Genomic DNA, 18,850 nt, shown 5'->3' on the forward strand with positions numbered 1-18,850 from the left:
GATACATTTTTATTTATTTTTTAACAATATTTGAAATACTGATGGAAAATGTACAAAATTTGTACCAATCAGTTGACTAAAATTATATATGCATAATGCCGAGAACCAACAAATTGCTGAAATAAGTACAGTTTTAGATAAATGCCTCACGCATCAATTGTTTGAAATATAAGCAGTACCATATACTAAAATTTACTAAAGAATCTCTCCAATATTTAATATGGAAACGGGCAAAAGCCCTCCCGGACTTTAACTTTCCCGTCTAAAAAAAATGACAGGGCGGACAAAAGCCCTCCCATGAGAATGACAGGGCGGACAAAAGCCTTTGACAGTTGACTTACCGGCTCTTCAAAAGAATCTATTAATCTTTGAATGCTCGCACACAAGAGTCCCTGTTGTTTAGCCCGAATCATCAAAGAAACTTAATAAAATATTGAAAGCTGGAATGAGTGTTCATCTGTTGAAAATATTCAAGGATTCATTTTTAAAGATCTTTTATGAACACGAGTAATGATTGAGAAAGTACTTTGCTGATAGACGACTAAAATACATTAAGTGGAGATGCAACATGACATGGAAATTGCTTGATGACTCGTCGCATTGATTTGCTGACCACTAAGAATATTTCTCCGAGAATCTGGCGGGTCTTTCCAATAAGGGAATTGGATTGAGATGAAATTGTACACTCAATGTCTATTTCGCCTTTTCTGCACGGCAAAGTCATTATCTGCAACAATCAAATGATAATTAATATGACATTGGAACTGTGTATGTCTTTCATCGATTTGTGAAAAAAAATACATGAATCTGTAACTTGTCTAGAGCATAATTTTACTGCGGTCGCCCTGCTCATAGAATAAAAATCACAGCGCGCAAAATACGCCGTCAATGCTTGGGATATAGATTAGCCAAGAATGGACCCTGAACCAGGCACTTTCGTAACTTTCCTTTACCGAATGAATTTACTGACGTTTATATATGAACTATTCACGACAATTTTATTTGTTGAAAACATTTAGAATTATGCACTGAAAATATGTCACGAACGAATTAAGCTATAGATTCAAAGATTCAAAATATTTTATTTCCTAGCGTAGACATGCATATGTTTCTTTCTACAAAAACAGATAAATACAATGAAACTTTTCAACATGACGTAACTTTGCAGACAATTATATCATCAAAAGATGTGAATATACATGTATATACATGTAGTTAAACAAGAGAGAAAGGTGAAGATAGAAAACAAAAATGTTAAACTAATGAAGAAATTGTATATCATTTGGCTAAATTTCAGTCAAAATGTATCAAATCAAAGACATTTATAAAATAAAATTAAATATACATCTGTAGCTCTGTGATCAAATGTCACATATAAAATTGTTGAAATATAAATAGACATGTTAAATACGTGTAATGTTTTAAATGAAATGACCATAATATTGTTAATTTAATTTTGTTTTTAATGTTACATCAACACAATTAAAGGACGAAGTTCTCGACTAAGAGGGGGCGTCCGTGGTCGAGTGGTTAAGGTCGTTGACTTCAAACCACTTGCCTCTCACCGCTGTGGGTTCGAATCCCGACAGGGATTTAGGATTCTTTCATGTGAGGAAGCTATCCAGCTAGCTTACGGAACGTCGGTGGTTCTACTCAGGTGCCCGTTCGTGCCTGAAATAATGCACTGAAGTGCACCTGAGGTCTTCCTCCACCAGTAAAGCTGGAACGTCGCGATATGACCTATACTGTGTCGATGTGACGTAAAACCCAAAACAAACAAACAAACAAAATTCTCGACTAAGCGCAAAATAACAAACCCATTAATATTAATGAAGAGATTAAAAGCCATGTCTCACCCCTTTCCCACACCAGGATCTTTCAAACATATTTGAAAGACCTTGCCCACACCAACGCCCAAAATGACTTTATTCAGAAGTTCAGAACAATACTGTTATCATATTTTACAATAATCAGGCATTGATTGCATTTTTCCTAAACTGTTGAAAGTTTGATATTCTTCCATTTATGTCAAAGTCATATAGGATATTCAAGTTTCTTCTATAAATACAGGATTTACTTTCATCGATAGGTATGAAAATAAATATTTCACGAGAGGCAGTATAGCCACTAGTGAATAATGATAATTTTCATACCACAATATGAAAATAAATCCTACATGTATATTAATAGAAATAACTTAATTTTCTGTTTTTATATACTTTTTCTCTTTTTCAATCTTCTGAATAGGAATTATGTGTACTGGCTGAATTTAGAAGAACGTAGCCCGGCAAAACAGCATTGAAAATCCGGGAAATATGTTCCTAAATTAAATTTTTACAATGAAAATATGGAAAATGACATCAATATTTCCATGGAGCTAAATATAATTATGTATCTGTGATATTTCTCAATATTTCATTTATAAGAATATAATGAAATTTAGTACAAAATTGGAAGAGTTGCAATATTTACATGAATATTTAATCAATTCTTTCTGATCGAATTTAGCGGTAGACATTTGTCAGTGTGCAACCCGGAGTAAAGCAATCATCACATATTATATCTTATTACGATGCGCCATTTAATGGATCCAAGGGTAAACAAATCCAAAACTTTGTAAAAAATGGTTGTATTTGAGGTCCATATGAAAAATTTCGTCTACTAAAATCAAATTTCGATTTCATCAGGTATAAGTTAATAAAATGCGCTAAGTAAATCAATGAAAACATAATTTGTTTGCAATCTACAATGTTCCAATTTGTGACTGCTTCAATATTGAACTGTCACTCACTCACCTGCTCACTGTTCAGTCTGTTGCCCGGTTGAAAGTGCTAAAAAAGTATCTTTCTCAAGTTTTTGTTCTTTTCGAGTGTTGCGCATTTGACAGTATTTGCATAGCATGCGTAACAGCTGTTAAACTGCTAAGAAAATCCAGAAACAAGCCAAAGGTTGTATGTATCTTTAAATCAAGGAATAGAAATTGTGTGTAAGCTATATGGAGGCTATACACGTGTGTCTTTTTATTTATCTTTTACGCATGAGTTACTATGTCGTGTACACAAGATAATAAGTCGTGGACACGAGATACTTTGTCATGGCCAAGAATTTCTAAGTCGTGTGCAGGAGATAATTAAGTGGTGCGCACAAGATACTATGTCGTGGCCAAGAGTTACTAAGTCCGTAAGTTGTGTGCACAAGATAATAAAGTGGTGTGCACAAGATACTATGTCCTGGCCACAAGTTACGAAGCCATGTGCACGAGATAATTATGTTGTGGCCAAGAGTTTTTAAGTTGTGGGGACAAGATAATTAATTTGTGGGCTTATGAGATACTATGTCGTGACCACAAGTTACTAAGTCAAGGATATGTTTCAGCAAAAAATATATTTTACAGTCAATATATTGTCTCTATTATTTGCCGCTCAGGAGAGACCAGATAAGACCAGATAGGACATATATATTCATTTTTATTTAAGTTGTCATGGAAATGATTTTGTAACAATGACATCATAACATGTCCACCAAATAAATAGTTAACAATAATTTAAAGTAAATTGCTGGTATGCTTTCAGAGAGCTCCTATTGAATCAATTTTTGATTGAGATATTTAGTAACAAAATATATTCTGAACTCTAATTATTTTTTGAAGAACTACAATTTTTTTTTTTTATTTTATTCGTTTAAACTGATTCAAACTAGAAACAGTGTTGCCAATTAATTTTCTGTGCGTAAAAATGACAGTTAAAATTAGGCATAACAGTTTGACAGTAGAAAAAACAAGAAACAGTCTGTAAGATGGGTCAAACTGATCATGCTTGATTTATTAGGCTAAACAAAATACTAGTACCTTCACTTAGTCCAACTAGAAACGGTTACCTGCCTGGTCAAAATACATACATTTATGTTTGTGTTGATATCTCAAATAAACTTACTGTCTTACTGATGCCTAACAATCAAATCACAAACTGTTAAGTTAATAGTTTACAAGACAATTTAGTCAGACCTTAATCTGAATACAGTTCTAAAGTGTCGTTTCTCCACATCAATACACAAATACTTCAAATGAAAAATGTTCAAAGAAGTGAAGCCCTGAACACCATGTTTGCAAGGGAATTGGCTCTGATGTGGCAGGGTTTTCATTACATGGTTTTTTTCCCTGGTTCCAAATTCAAATTTCCCATTTTTCTCCAAGCTTGTGGGAGGTTAGTCCTACTATTAAAATTGTTGAACTCTGTGTTGAGATATTGTGCAATTTAGTGTATGGGCAATAATCTCCCCTCTAGGATTCTGACCTGGAACAAAAATATCTCAGACTATAGTAGCTTTGGCTGCCATTAAATGGTATGACAAAATATTTTGACTACTAAGTATTAGGTATACCATGCCTTTTCATATTGTTTACTTACATGAACTACATTCATGAATAAAAGCCATGTTAAAATCCATTAACATACTCTTTATCCTTTTTATATATCTAGATATACATTATATAAATTGGAAAGGAATGGAAAAGACATTTCGCATTTGTAACTAATACAAACTAAAGCAAGGAAAGCCACATATTAGCCAATAGTTTAGGGATTTAGGAAGAAGGAACATTCTTTAAGATGTCCAAGCAGGCAGTTGTGAAACCAAAAACTACCTCTAAGAGCAAACCAGTGGCAAAAGAGGAAGCCAAAAGTCAGGTAAGAATAATTTTATATCAGGTTAATACTTCTATTACTTTAAATATAATACATATATATAGTCCAACATTGATTTTAATATTCAAATTGCCGTGGACTTTTAATTAGTTTGATAATTGATGGGTTTGAATTATCCAAATCTAAATAAAGTTATAGACAAAAACTACTTCCACAGGCTAATCATAGCAAAACTATTGTTTACATCAAACTTGTTACCAGAAAAATAAATTAACAAGAAGCATGTAATTGTAAGAAGCATGTAATTGGTGTGAAATTCTTAATAATAATTGTATAAAATCAAACCAAAGTTTTGCTTAATAAATGTAGGAAGTATGCTGACATTTAAAATAATACATATACATGTGAAAGCTCATGTTAAATGTCATTTCATACAGACTTGTATGTAACAATTTCATAAAAATTATACAACTTGCAACAGATTAGCTTTATATAGACTAAGTCAAAGTGTAGTCCAACCTCTGCCAAAAGGTTGCATGACAAGTATATAATATGTATGACAAGAAACCTCTTTACAATAACACGACTTCAAAATAAATATTACAAAATCTATAGCAACACCTCTCAGCAACAACTTTTGTCTCCCAAAGAATGATGTTCTGCATTGGTTGTGCTGTTTTAAAGTAAGATCTGTATCTAAGCTTAATAACAATGGGCCTAATCAATATATATATATATATATATGCCGCAATATGGTTTTTATCTGAAATAATGAAATTACAGTAGATAAAACCCTTTCCCATTACAAAATGTGCTAAAACACCAAATAATCTGATATTATGAAAGTTTAACTGTCAGTAGAAGATGAGAGCAGGGAATGGTTTATTATGAAACTTCCAGAAATAAGCAAATATTTGTTGGTCAAGTAGAGTCAGTAATTCTTAATTAAAACATTTCATAATTTATATACTTGTTATATTTTTCACAGCAAAAGGATGGGGCTCTTTATTTAAATTCAGGGAAACATAACAGTATTTTTACCAAAGAGCATGCATGCCATATCTCCCCGGGGGTCATTATTCCCCCGCTTTTAAGGCTTGTCCCTACATATCCAGCTGTGGGATAAAATTCCCCAGATTTGATAAATGAAAACAACTTGATTAAAAATTAATTTTAGGGGAAAACAGCATAAAATTGAAGATTTTTTTCTGGACAAGACACTTAAATGTATGAATGGCTCCTGCTAAAGGAGAGAGAAAAAAAGGCTCCTGATTTATGCTATGGTGATATTGAATTACAGGAGAATGGTACGGATAAAGATGAAGAGATAGCGAGACAGTTACAGGAGCAAATGTTACGAGAACAAGAGGAATCCGACGCTGATCTAGCTAGACGCTTACACGAGGAGGAACAAAGTAAACGTCTTGTAAGTCACAAAGTCATAGCTTGTTAGTCCCCTACCGGTTTACCGGAGGGTACTTTAGGTTTACCCTCCGTCCGTCTGTCCGTCAGTCCGTCTGTCCACAAAACTGGATCCCGCAATAACTCAAAAAGTACTGAAAATATTTTAATGAAACTTGATATATGGATAGATGGCAGTATGGAGATTATGCACGTCTTTTTCTTTTCTTCCTATGTTGAAAATTCTGGTTGCTATGGCAACAAATAGACTGAAAATATGGCAAATTTTACACATAACCTGGATCCCGCGATAACACAAAAAGTACTAAAAATATTTTTATGAAACTTGATTTATGGATAGATGGCAGTATGGAGATTATGCACATCGTTTTCTTTTCTTCCTATGTTGAAAATTCTGGTTGCTATGGCAACAAATAGACTGAAAATATGACAAATTTTACACATAACCTGGATCCAGTGATAACACAAAAAGTACTGAAAATATTTTTATGAAACTTGACATATGGGTAGATGGCAGTATGGAAATTATGCACATCCTTTTCTTATCTTCCTATGTTGAAAATTCTGGTTGCTATGGCAACAAATAAACTGAATTTCAAGATTTCTGATTCTAGTTTTTAAGTTATTTCACTATAAGTTCTTTATTTCTTAAGGTATTTTCTTCAAACTTTAAATATAAGTTGCTTGTCATCAACCACATCATATGTGACAAGGTTTACAACTCTAGCACAAAATTTATCAGAATTACCTCCCTTGAACTTAAAATTTTCATGAAAAAAAAATTGTTTTTTTTAATAACTTCTTTTTTTGAATGTATCTACTTCAAACTTCATATAAATGTTTCTTATTATCACTCAACATTTGTGAGTGTTCAATACTCTAGAAAGACTATTTCCAGAATTATGCCCCTTTTGAACTTAGACTCTTTTTTTTTGAGAAATTGGTAATTTTTACTCCAACTTCTTCAATCATGATAGGATTTTAAAAATGTTATATTTTGATAACAGGGATTTTTAAAAAATAACTTTAGAGTCTTCTTCAGTCTGTCTGTCTGAACATAAAAACTGTTTCCTGTGATAACTTTTGAATAACTTTTTTAACAAATTTACTTAAAATAGGAACATAAGTGAATGGCCAATGGCCCTTCAGAATGTTGCTTGGGCTCTTACCGGTAGGGGACTTATGGATTGCTTGCAATACTATGATAATTGCTTGTTTAATTGGGTTTTATGTCACACCAACACAGTATAGGTCATATGACAAGGTTCCAGCTTTACTGGTAGAGGAAGATCTCAGGTGCCCTTGCAATGGCTTCCATGCATTATTTCAGGCACGAACAGGCTCCTGAGTAGAACCATCAACATTCAGTATGCTAGCTGAATAGTTTCCTCACATGAAAGAATGCAAGGTTCCTGTTTGAATTCGAATCCACAGCGGTGAGGAAAGTTACTGAGTAGCCTGTTCATAAACCATACTCTTGTTGAGTCTTTCACCATGAAAGCTTAGAAAAATTATTATATTTTAATTAAAAAATAAATATTTTCACTATTGTATGACATTCTTTATTTTTGCAAAGATGATTCATTTAAGTATCCCCTACTTATAAATCTTACATTATTATCAAATATTAATCTTAAATATTTCAGAGGAGTTTTCATCCTCCACCAGGACGCCCCATGAGTGCCACGCCCATCAGACAACTGTTTCAGACCATGTTTAATCTAAGGCCAGAGGCTCTTGAGGTATGAATGTTTGTTAACATAATTTTTTTGTTAACATTTCTTTGATTTAAGTTAAGACATCACTGTGTGTAATATGGTAACAGAATGTTATCATTACTATATTACTAACAAGAATTTGGATTAAGGTTGTCATAGTGCAATGCTTTCCTGCCAAAAAATTCCTAATATTGGTCAATTAATTGGTCATTTCCGGAAAGTTATTTTTTACAATCTTCGGTATTCAATAATTTTTAACCATTTAATGTTGGAATTTAGAACATAGAGATATAGAATGAGTGATTGTGAATAACGTTCTAATGTCCAAGATTTGAAGGAGAAAAAATGTTTCGGAAATAACTTATTTGGTATGATATTGGCTGATGTAAGAATTTTTTTGGTAGGAAAGCATCACAGTAAGACTACCTTAACCTGATATCCAACATACATTGTCATCTGTTTAGCCTCTCATATGAGGTTTTCTACATTGTTTCTAAAATCATCTCCTCTTATACTACACGTAAAATTTGGTCTATTTTAAATAGTCTCCGCCCGTCCGTCCTTCCGTCCGACATTTTTGTCCAGAGCATATCTCTAAAAGTATTTGAGTAATCAACTTGAAACTTCATAGGTTGATAGACCTCATTGAGGAGGAGTGCAGTGCACAAGAATGATAACTCTACCCTGCATAATTTTTGAGTTATTGCCCTTTGTTATTTTTCAAAATTGATTTTTGTCCAGAGCATAACTCCAAAAGCCTATGAGATATCAACATGAAACTTCATGAGGTGCATAGATCTCACTCAGGAGGTGTGCAGTGCACAAGAATGATAACTCTACCTTTTATAATTTTTGAGTTATTGCCCTTTGTTATTTTTTATACTTAATTTTTCACCTGAGTGGAGCATAACTCAAAAAGTGTTTGACATATCAACATGAAATGTCATAGGTGGATAGATTTTATTGAGGAGGAATGCTGTGCACAAGAATGATAACTCTTCCCTGTACAATTTTTGAGTTATTGCCCTTTGTTCTTTTTCATACTATTTTGTCCAAAGTTTATCTCAAAAAGTATTTGAGGTATCAACTTGAAACTTCATAGGTGGATGGATCTCATTGAGGAAGAGTGCAGTGCACAAAAATGATAACTCTACCCTGCATAATTGTTTAGTTATTGCCCTTTTTTTATTTTTCAAAATTAATTTTTGTCCAGAGCATAACTCAAAAGGCCTTTGAGATATCAACATGAAACTTCATAGTCGATAGATCTAACTCAGGAGGTGTGCAGTGCACAAGAATGATAACTCTACCTTTTATAATTTTTGAGTTATTGCCCTTTGTTATTTTTCATACTTAATTTTTCAATTCAATTTTTTTCTCAAAAAGTATTTGAGGTATCAACTTGAAACTTCATAGGTGAATAGATTTTACTGAGGAGGGATGCAGCACACAAGAATGATAACCTACCCTGCATAATTTTTCAGTTATTGCCCTTTGTTATTTTCAGCCATCAGTATTCACATTGGTTTCAAATCTGTAATCACTATAGCCATCAGTTTTCATTATCAAAAGACCTCTGAAAATGGAACTATTCTGCTGTACTACATATACATTCTTCCAATGAGCAAACACATTCGGCGGGGTATGGCCATGTTGACATGGCTCTTGTTAGTTCAGATTTTATGTCAAAAACTTGTGTATTATATACATTTAAAAAATTTTAATCGGAGATAAATTTTGGCTATGAGATCTATAAGTGGAGCAAGGTTAGAAGACAAATGCCTCAGTTTATTATGCTTTCCGTCCGTCCGTCCCCTTTCCTTGTCCGTGACATAACTTTGAAACAACAACTTCAAGAGGTATCAACATGAAACTTTGTCTTACCATCCTATTCATTTTCAATACTTCAGACCCAAAATTCTGTTAATTTTTTATCCTGATGAAGACCTCACGGTAGGTCGAAACCGGTAGATAATTAAATAATATAAACATCCCTGGTGTTGACGTGTAATTTTCTTCCTACTTTACCTTATCTTGATGAAACTTTGTAGGTAGATAGATCTCATTGAGTAGGTGTGCAGTGAACAAGAACCGTAACTCTGCCTTGCCTGATTTTTGAATTATCCCCCTTTGTTTATTTTTACACTTTGAACTTTGTCCAGGACATAACTCTAAAACTTTAAGAGGTATCAACATGAAACTTTGTAGGTAGATAGATCTCATTAAGTAGGTTTGCAGTGCACAAGAACTGTAACTCTGTCTTACCTACTTTTGGAGTTATTGTCCTTTGTTCATTTTGACACTTTGAACTTTGTCTGGGAAATTACTCTAATTTTTGAATTATCCCCCTTTGTTTATTTTTACACTTTGAACTTTGTCCAGGACATAACTCTAAAACTTTAAGAGGTATCAACATGAAACTTTGTAGATAGATCGGTCTCATTGGGTGGAAGTGCAGTGCTTAAGAATCATAACTCTGCCTTGCCTTATTTTGAAGTTATTGCCCTTTGTTTATTTTTACTTTTTGACTTTTGTCCGGGGCATAACTTTAAGACTATTAGAGATATCAACATGAAACTTTGTAGGTAGCTAGATATAATTGGATAGAACTGCAATGCTTAAGAACCTAAACAAAGCCTGGTCTAATTTTGGAGTTCTTGCCCTTTGTTCATTTTTACACTTGAATTTTACCCGGGACATAACTCTGATATCATCAGGAAACTTTATAGATAAATAGATCTCATTGAATAGAAGTGCAGTGCAAAAAAACATAATTCCGCCTTGCCTAATTTTGGAGTTTTTGGCCTTTGTTCATTTTTTTTATACTTTCCTGTGTCCAGAACCTTCTCGGGGAGCATCACCCGGTTCAACCAGTTCTTGTTAAATTATTGTTACCGAACAAGTGAAAAACAATTAGCATTCTTTAAATGTGTCTTTAGTTTTTTGGTTATGAGTATGGGTAAGGAAAGAACTCTATTGCTTGATGAAACTCTGCACCGGTTGATTATCAATTAAAATTCACTTTTAGTGATCAGCATTCTGTATTAATTTGCATCTTTACAGCATTTAAGGAAAACACTTAATTAGGTCGTTGAATAACCAGTTACCACATTTATATAATAAAACTACAATACTTAAACATATCTCTACACAAGAAGACATTTTAATCAGGTTTGTAAGATTTATAAGAGACCTATTAAAGCGAATTCTTTTTAAACAGGTTGAAGCGGAGGAAGACGAAGATGAAACCCCCGCCATGGAACCAGACTCTCCTGATGCTGTAACTGCTTCTGCAGCTAGTGGGGCCACTCCTAGTGTGCTAGCTGGTGCGACAGGGGTCACAGCCGGCAGGGGAGGGGGAAGAGGGGTGGTATTTGGACGGAGGGCTGGGGCAGGGAGGTCACCTGACAGAGCGAGACGAGGAGGTCTAGCGAGGTAAATCATGAAAATGATACAGTGTAAAATTATTAACCATAGACTGGAAATATGTACATTTTCATGAATGAAAAGAATTGTCACAGACCTGTGTCCTCTATCTCAAAATTTTAATTTGAAATTTGATGATATCAGCTTGCAATAACCCCTGTGACAGCATTGCTGATTAGTTAACACGTCAGACTAGTAATCTAAGGATCTCTTGCCAAGTGGGTTCAAACCTTGTCAAGCAAGCTGTTTGTTTCTTTGAGTAAGAAACTTAACACACATTACTTAGTACTTGTTTGCTCCATGAAGGGATTCAAGAGTATAACTGTAAGCTTACAGCTTCCTACAAAATGGATGTATTAAAAGTAAATTGTTTATAAATTATAAAAACCTGAAAAGGAATACATATAAATATCATTTAGAATCCTTGAATACATAATTCAACAAATAACAGTTTTCAGGGTGTCCGTTTGACCCTTGAAATGACTCTTTGACCCTTCAAATTTCCTAAGGGCTGGATCTGACAATCAGGATTTTAACATTATAACAATGCAATGACACTGTTGTCAGATAGAGGAGTCCAGATCCTTCTTCCTGTACTGTTTGAGTTGAACATATTTCCTTTTGAAAGTTTGCTGCCAAATATAAATACATAGTTACATCATATTATTCAAATAAAACTCTTTTATGGGGAATCTTGATTTTAATATAACACCATTTCTTATAAGGTCACCAGAGAGAGCGGTGAACAGGGCTAGAAGACAAGTACAAGCTTCTACAGAGGAAAGTGAAGGTAGCGCCCCATCCGATCCTCCTGCTCTTGACCAACTTCCAGGTGTCCGGCTCAATCCTGCGTTCAGACCAGCCCAAGGGCATGCAAATCGTAGAAGAATTGTGCTTCACAACACCAGTCCTCCAGAACAAGCCGACAATCCTCAGCCAATTGCGAGGCCAATAGGGGCAATGAGGCCCATATTAGGGGAAAGAGAACGTAATATACTTAATATTTATTATAATTTATTGATATAATTTCTTAGTTATTTTTTTTTTAAGTACATCCTATTTGTAAATTCGAAAGATCTTTTGGTATGTCATAATGTGGACTTTGTTAGTTGGTGTCTAAAGTTACATCTGTCTATAGAAAATTATGCTGAGATTTTAGTGAAAGATTAACAGCTTATTTTAGTGAAGATTAACAGATTATTTTAGTGAAAAATTAACAGCTTATTTTGGTAAAAGATTAATAGCTTATTTGGGGTGTCCATGGCCGAGTGGTTAAGGTCATGACTTCAAACCACTTGCCCCACATTGCTGTAGGTTCGAATCCCGACAGGGACTTTGGATTCTTTCATGTGAGAAAGCTATCCACCTAGCTTACGGAACATCGGTGGTTCTACTCAGGTGCCTGTTCGCACCTGAAATAATGCACAGAAAAGACACCTGAGGTCTTCCTCCACCAGTAAAGTTGGGACTTCGCCAAATGACCTATACCGTGTCGGTGTAATGTAAAACCTAATCAAACAAACAACAACTTATTTTATGTTAAGTATCCATTTATATGAGACTTTATAAACATTTATCTTTTTTGCTAACAGTGAAGACCCTTGTATTATGTTGGTATATATATTTTTCAGCAACATTGAGCCTTCCAGACAATGAGTATGATCCAGACTTTATGGTGCTGGATCTAGGAGCCAATGAGAGACAGAGGGAGGCCAACTTTATCAACATGACTGTAAGTTAATTGTTGGATATCAGCAAAACTATTCTACCCTGTTCTTCAAGGTTCAGTAACAAATCCATGTTAAAGGCCCATTATGCCCTAAAAATGCATTTGTTGTTGTTTTTAGCTCACCTGTCACAAAGTGACAGGGTGACTGTGAGCTTTTGTGATCGCTTTTCGTCCGGCGTCCGTCCATCTGTCATCCGTAAACTTTTACTTAAAATGACATCTCCTCATAAACAGCTGAGCCAATTTCATCCAAACTTCACATGAATGTTCCTTTGGTGGTCACCTTTAAAAATTGTTCAAAGAATTTAATTCCATGCAGAAATCTGGTTGCCATGGCAACCGATGGAAAAAACTTAAAATATCTTCTTTTAAAAAACCCAAAAAGGTAGAGCTTAGATATTTGGCATTAAAAATCTTCTAGAGAGTGTCTATCAAGTTTGTTCAAATAAAAGCCCTAGGGGTCAAAATTGGCCCCGCCCCGGGGGTCATTGATTTTCCCTATATACATATTGTAAAAACTTAAAAATCTTCTTTTAAAGATCCCAAAGAGCTAGAGCTAAGATATTTAGCATGAAACAGCTTCAAATGAGTGTCTATCAAGTTTGTTCAAATAAAAGCCCTGGGGTCAAAATTGGCCCTGCCCCAAGGGGTCATTGATTTCCCTATATGCATATAGTAAAAACTTATAAAATCTTCTTTTAAAGAACCCATAGAGCTAGAGCTAAGATATTTAGCATTAAACATCTTCTAATGGGTGTCTACCAAGTTTGTTCAAACAAAAGCCCTGGGGTCAAAATTGGCCCTGCCCCTTTGAGTCATTGATTTTCCCTATATTCATATGGTAAAAACTTTTAAAATCTTCTTTTAAATAACCCAAATAGCTAAAGCTAAGATTTTGAGCATGAAACATCTTCTAATGGAGGTCTACCAAGTTTGTTCAAATAAAAGCCCTTGGGTCAAAATTGGCCCCGCCCGGGGGGTCATTGATTTTATTTTATGTGTATAGGAAAAACTTAGAAAAATCTTCTTTGAAAAAAAACCCAAATAGCTAGAGTTTAGATATTAACCAAGACACATCTTCTAGCGAGTGTCTTCAAAGTTGTTCAAATAAAAGCCCTTGGGTCAAAACTGGCCCGCCTCGGGGGTGTCATTGCTTTTAACTATGTGTGTATAGTTCAAACTTAAAAAATCTTTTTTTTAAAAACTCAGCGAGCTAGACCTTAGATGTTTAGCATGAAACATCTTCTAATCGGTGTCTACCAAGTTTATTCAAATAAAAGCCCTGGGGTTTAAACCTATATACAGGTGAGCGACTTCAGGGCCATCATGGCCCTCTTGTTTTTTCTTCTTAAAGCTTTTAGATTTTGGTGCACTTTTAACATAACCAAAAATGTTACTCATTTGGCAATTTTCCGAATAATATTTTCATCTTTTGGCAATAAGTACAGGTGTAGTGAATTTTATTTTGTATGGAAGTCAAAATACTGCTTTGTTTTCATTTTGCTGCTTTGATTTATAACATTTCACATTTATCCCTACTTTTTCAGGTACACAAGCATCTAACATTTCTCTATAACCATTATTTCTTAACATTAGAAAGTTCATGTTTGCCTTATTTAAAGAAGTAAAAATTTATTTGTTCTGAGGCATAATGTGCCTTTAACCATTATGATAATGTGATGATTATCATGATATGCTCCCTGTTGCGAGTATGCAAGTATATACGACAGCTAAGCCTGCTGGAAGCAACTTATTCTAGAAATCCATACGACCAGTGCCGACCAAGATCAGTCGGCACATCTGGGCCATGTGATCATAGTCTGCACTGTTTGCTTTTCAGTTGCTCTTCAGTAATTTTTGTAATTTTTCCTGACATTGATGACTGCATTTGTCCAATAATTTGAAAGATGGACAAGGCTATTTAAGATATTTAGGGTGGTAACAGTTAACTTACAGATTTTTCAAGAGATATTTAACAAGTTTGTGGCTTTTAGTTCTTTATAGTTGTTAATATCCACTGAAAGAAGACTTATTTTGAGAAAGAAAAAAATTGAATTGAATAATTATTATTAAGAAAAATTCTAAATTTATTTTTGCTGCTAGTGCTGTTTCATACAAGAAGACCAATTATTTTTCTTTCAGCGAGACCCGTTTCTGCTAATGTTGCTATTGATGGGCCGTGATCCAGGATTATTGATTCCAGATGATGTTGACTTAGGTGATTATGAAGCATTATGGGGATTAGCAGAAAGGCTTGGGGAAGTGCGTAGTCGGGGGATGAAGGAGGAGGAAATTAACAAATTACCAACACGAACGTATCGTCGTAAAGGCGTAGGTAAAGGCACGGAGGAAACATGCAGTATATGTATGTCAGAGTACAAAATGGCCGAAAATGTTCAAATGTTGCCTTGCCAACATGAATATCATAAAGATTGTTTACTAGAGTGGCTAAAAGTAAGTATAATTTTACATTATTTTCTTAATATTGAATTTTTATGTAGCTTTTGTTGAAATTATCTCTTTCAAAATAATGTTCATGCATGTTCAAGCTAATTTAGAATTGCCATTTGAAAAAACGTGAGATCATTTGCCTGCAGAAATATCACTTTTAAAGCAGCATGCCTCCAGATTCCTCCCAATTTTCATGAAAATAATGAAAAAGAATTGATATGTTAAGTATTGTGAAGTGGACAAAGAAAATAATTAACACATTACAAACAGATCTTACAACCAATTTACTAGAGGTCCAATAGCCCTAACTGTGTTAGTAATGCAGTAGACATATGGTGAATTAGTACTGCAAGATAATTTAAACCTTTTAGTTTTACATTTTTCTCAAGTTTGGTTTTCTTGAAATATTTGGCTCATCTGGAGGCATGCAGCTTTAAGAAGTTGAGTCTGTTAACTGCAAGGGATTAAACTTTGAGTTCAATATAAGTACCTAAGTGAAGTTATTTAAAACTCAACTTTATAAAGATAAGAAAATAAATAATTATAACAATATTCTTGAAACAGATAAATAGGAAGACTCTGTTTCTTGATACATCACATGTACATATTATCAGTATTTTACTAGCATCTTGCCAGACTACTTTTTTCAAATTTAGACAACAAATAAATAAAAAGTTTTTATTGTGATAATACATATTATCCAGATTTTCACTGGTGTCTTGAAGGACAACTTTCTTCTATATTCAGCCTGTATGCAATAAATAAATTAATAAAAAGACTGAAAATATTCTACATATCTTTGCATTAATAGTTTTTGTCTTCTTTACAGAGAAATGCTACATGTCCAATATGCAGACATGATGTAAAGAAAACACCTAATACCACTAGCTAAAAAGAAGTAAATATAGTGATAATTATAAATAATAATAATAAATAGTGTATGTGATAACATTGCTGGCTCAATGTATTTATAGAAGAAAAAATAAATCAGCTATTCCAGTTTACCAGAATTTAAAAATGACATCAAATCAGTGAACCAGTCAGAGAACAAGACTACCAATTTTCAAAAAAATCAGACTGGTTTACTGATATAAATAATTTGATTTTTTCATAAGAGCAATGAACAATTTCTATATTTTTGAAAGTGGAAATAATGTGTTCTTTCAAAGACAATGTTTTTGACAGTTGTTGTATTATTAAAAGGACTCCACAGAGGTTTTTAATTTAAAATGATGGAACTGAAAATGTTGTTTTTGTGATTTTAATTACATTTGAAATAGGTCTAAACCAATAAAAAAAAATCAGATCAATTTGCAGAAATTTTGCAAAATAATTATTTTATATTGTGCAAAGTGACATATAAATAAAAAAGGTTTAAATGTTTTTAAACTTAAATTAGACATCACATCACACTAGATATTGATCTTCAGTTTAATACTGAGTATACTATTCATCATGTTTTTCATACTGTTCTGTTTCAAGTGCCCCAGTCCGTACACATGTACATGAACATTTTTTCAAATTCTCTGTTTTCAAACCTTTGGACCTCAGTGGAGTCCTTTTAACCTTTCAAAACTATGCCTTACTATGTTTGAATTATTGTATTTAAAAATTATTTGTTATATTTAGTTTTGCACCAGAACAACTGTACAATATACACAATTTACTATGAAGCACTTTTAATTGCTGTGATTTAGTTATGTAAATTTGAATTGTTAAATGTTCTGTCATCTGTGCCAAAGGTAGTTAGAATGGTTTCAAAGTTTGTGATAATCTTTTTAACCTTTACCGTGCTGGTGTCGACTTAATCTAATCATTCAACCAGTACAGTCATGGTCTGCACTGTTGCTTATTTAGTGAGAACATATTTTGAAAATTTACCTAAAAATAATGAATAGTTTATTTCGGACTGAAAATTGGACTAGTTCATTTTAGATATTAGGACCCCGGTCTTATAAGTGGTCTGACTTATAGGTGAGTTAAGGGGCTACTTAATCTGCTGGGACAGAAAGTGACCAGCCTTTGTCAACAGTATAGAGCAAGTTTGAACATCCATGCAGTCAGACCTGTTTGGAGCGCAGTTTTATACTTTGGAACTGAAATCCCAAAACATTAAAGTGGATTTTTTCCAAATTCAAATGCATTTTTCCAAATTTAAATGTTTTTTTTCCAAATTTAAATATATTTATTTTTCAAATTTACATGGATTTTTCCAATGTTAAATATATTGGATTTTTCCCAATTTACATGGATTTCCTCAAATTTAAATGATTTTTTTCCCCAAATTTACATGGAATTTCCCAAATTTAAATGGATTTTCCCAAATTTAAAGCAGGGCAAATCCATTTTTCAAACTCTGCAGGTTTAGAGTTAAAGTGCTATGGGTTAATAACTATACAAGAAGGGTATGTTATGTGAAGGATTTGATTCTGTACTTTGTTTTTTTTAAAAAGAGTTTAAAAACAGGAAATGAATATGCAAAAAGTCAAAATAGATGTTGAATAGATGTTAATGTACCAGAAATTATGTTGATTATAGGAAATATATCATAAGGTCAGAGTATAGAGGAGATATTAATAGGCCACATTACCTTTTATTACATTGTATCCGTCCAAATAACTGTTACATATCAAAAGGTATACAAATTGTCTCAACAACCATATATAGATAGAAGCTGCTGTGATAAAGATTGTTTTTTAGCTGTTTTGTTAAAGAGGCTGTCATAAAACATTTTTGTTGTTATATATTTATAGGATATATTTTCACTTATACATGTAGAAGATGTTAATGATTTAATCAATATACATATACTAGTATAATATCAAGAAACAAGCTACAATTACATGGACATTCAGTAATTATTTATTGCTTACATTGCGGCTATATGTCTTCATCAGTGCAAAACATAATAAAATTACCAGAGGCAATTTCATTACTGAACACGCGTTAAAATGTTAAAAAAAATTAGATACCATGCAGTAACAAATATTTATGTTATGAATAAAGCTTATACATGAATTAATTTTTAGCTCGACTATACGAAGTATATGGAGAGCTGTCCTACTCGCCCCGGCGTCGGCGTCCGCGTCCGCGTCCAGATTTTAGATTAAAGTTTTGGTGCAGTAAAATATTTTTCACTATAACTTTGTCATTTCTTAAGGTATGAACTTCAAACTTCAAATATATGTTCCTTATCATCAACCACATCTTATGTGACAAGGTTCATAACTCTAGCACCAATATTTTCAGATTTATCTCCCCTTGAACTTAGAATTTTCCTTAAAAAATACTATTTTTTACTGATACTTCTTTATTTCTTAAGGGATCAACCTCATACTTCAAATATATGTACCTTATCATCATTCCCATCTTATGTGACAAGGTTCATAACTCCAGCACCAATATTTTCAGATTTATCTCCCCTTGAACTTAGAATTTTCCTCAAAAAATATTATTTCTTA

General features: G+C 33.3%; 1 protein-coding gene across 1 annotated transcript; it reads left to right on the plus strand.

Annotated features, from left to right (window-relative positions):
- Positions 1-4,480: 4,480 nt before the first annotated feature.
- LOC132739571 (uncharacterized) lies at positions 4,481-17,213 on the plus strand. The gene is made up of 8 exons (XM_060727298.1): positions 4,481-4,685; positions 5,944-6,069; positions 7,712-7,807; positions 11,004-11,218; positions 11,935-12,197; positions 12,841-12,941; positions 15,081-15,392; positions 16,219-17,213. The coding sequence occupies exons 1-8, from the start codon at positions 4,608-4,610 to the stop codon at positions 16,279-16,281; spliced, it is 1,254 nt and encodes a 417-aa protein (XP_060583281.1). The 5' UTR covers positions 4,481-4,607; the 3' UTR covers positions 16,282-17,213.
- Positions 17,214-18,850: the final 1,637 nt, after the last annotated feature.

Source organism: Ruditapes philippinarum, unplaced genomic scaffold (assembly GCF_026571515.1).
Source record: "Ruditapes philippinarum isolate M1 unplaced genomic scaffold, ASM2657151v2 ctg3695_1_1_1_1, whole genome shotgun sequence".
NCBI classification, from domain to species: Eukaryota; Metazoa; Mollusca; class Bivalvia; order Venerida; family Veneridae; genus Ruditapes; species Ruditapes philippinarum.

What these genes read in the sequence shown, in the direction of transcription:
- LOC132739571 (XM_060727298.1), top strand. Translation starts at nt 4,608, where the DNA reads ATGTCCAAGCAGGCAGTTGTGAAACCAAAAACTACCTCTAAGAGCAAA. An exon ending in TAAGGCCAGAGGCTCTTGAG is followed by an intron (nt 7,808 to 11,003) that starts GTATGAATGTTT and finishes CTTTTTAAACAG; the next exon opens with GTTGAAGCGGAGGAAGACGA. An exon ending in GTTTACTAGAGTGGCTAAAA is followed by an intron (nt 15,393 to 16,218) that starts GTAAGTATAATT and finishes TCTTCTTTACAG; the next exon opens with AGAAATGCTACATGTCCAAT.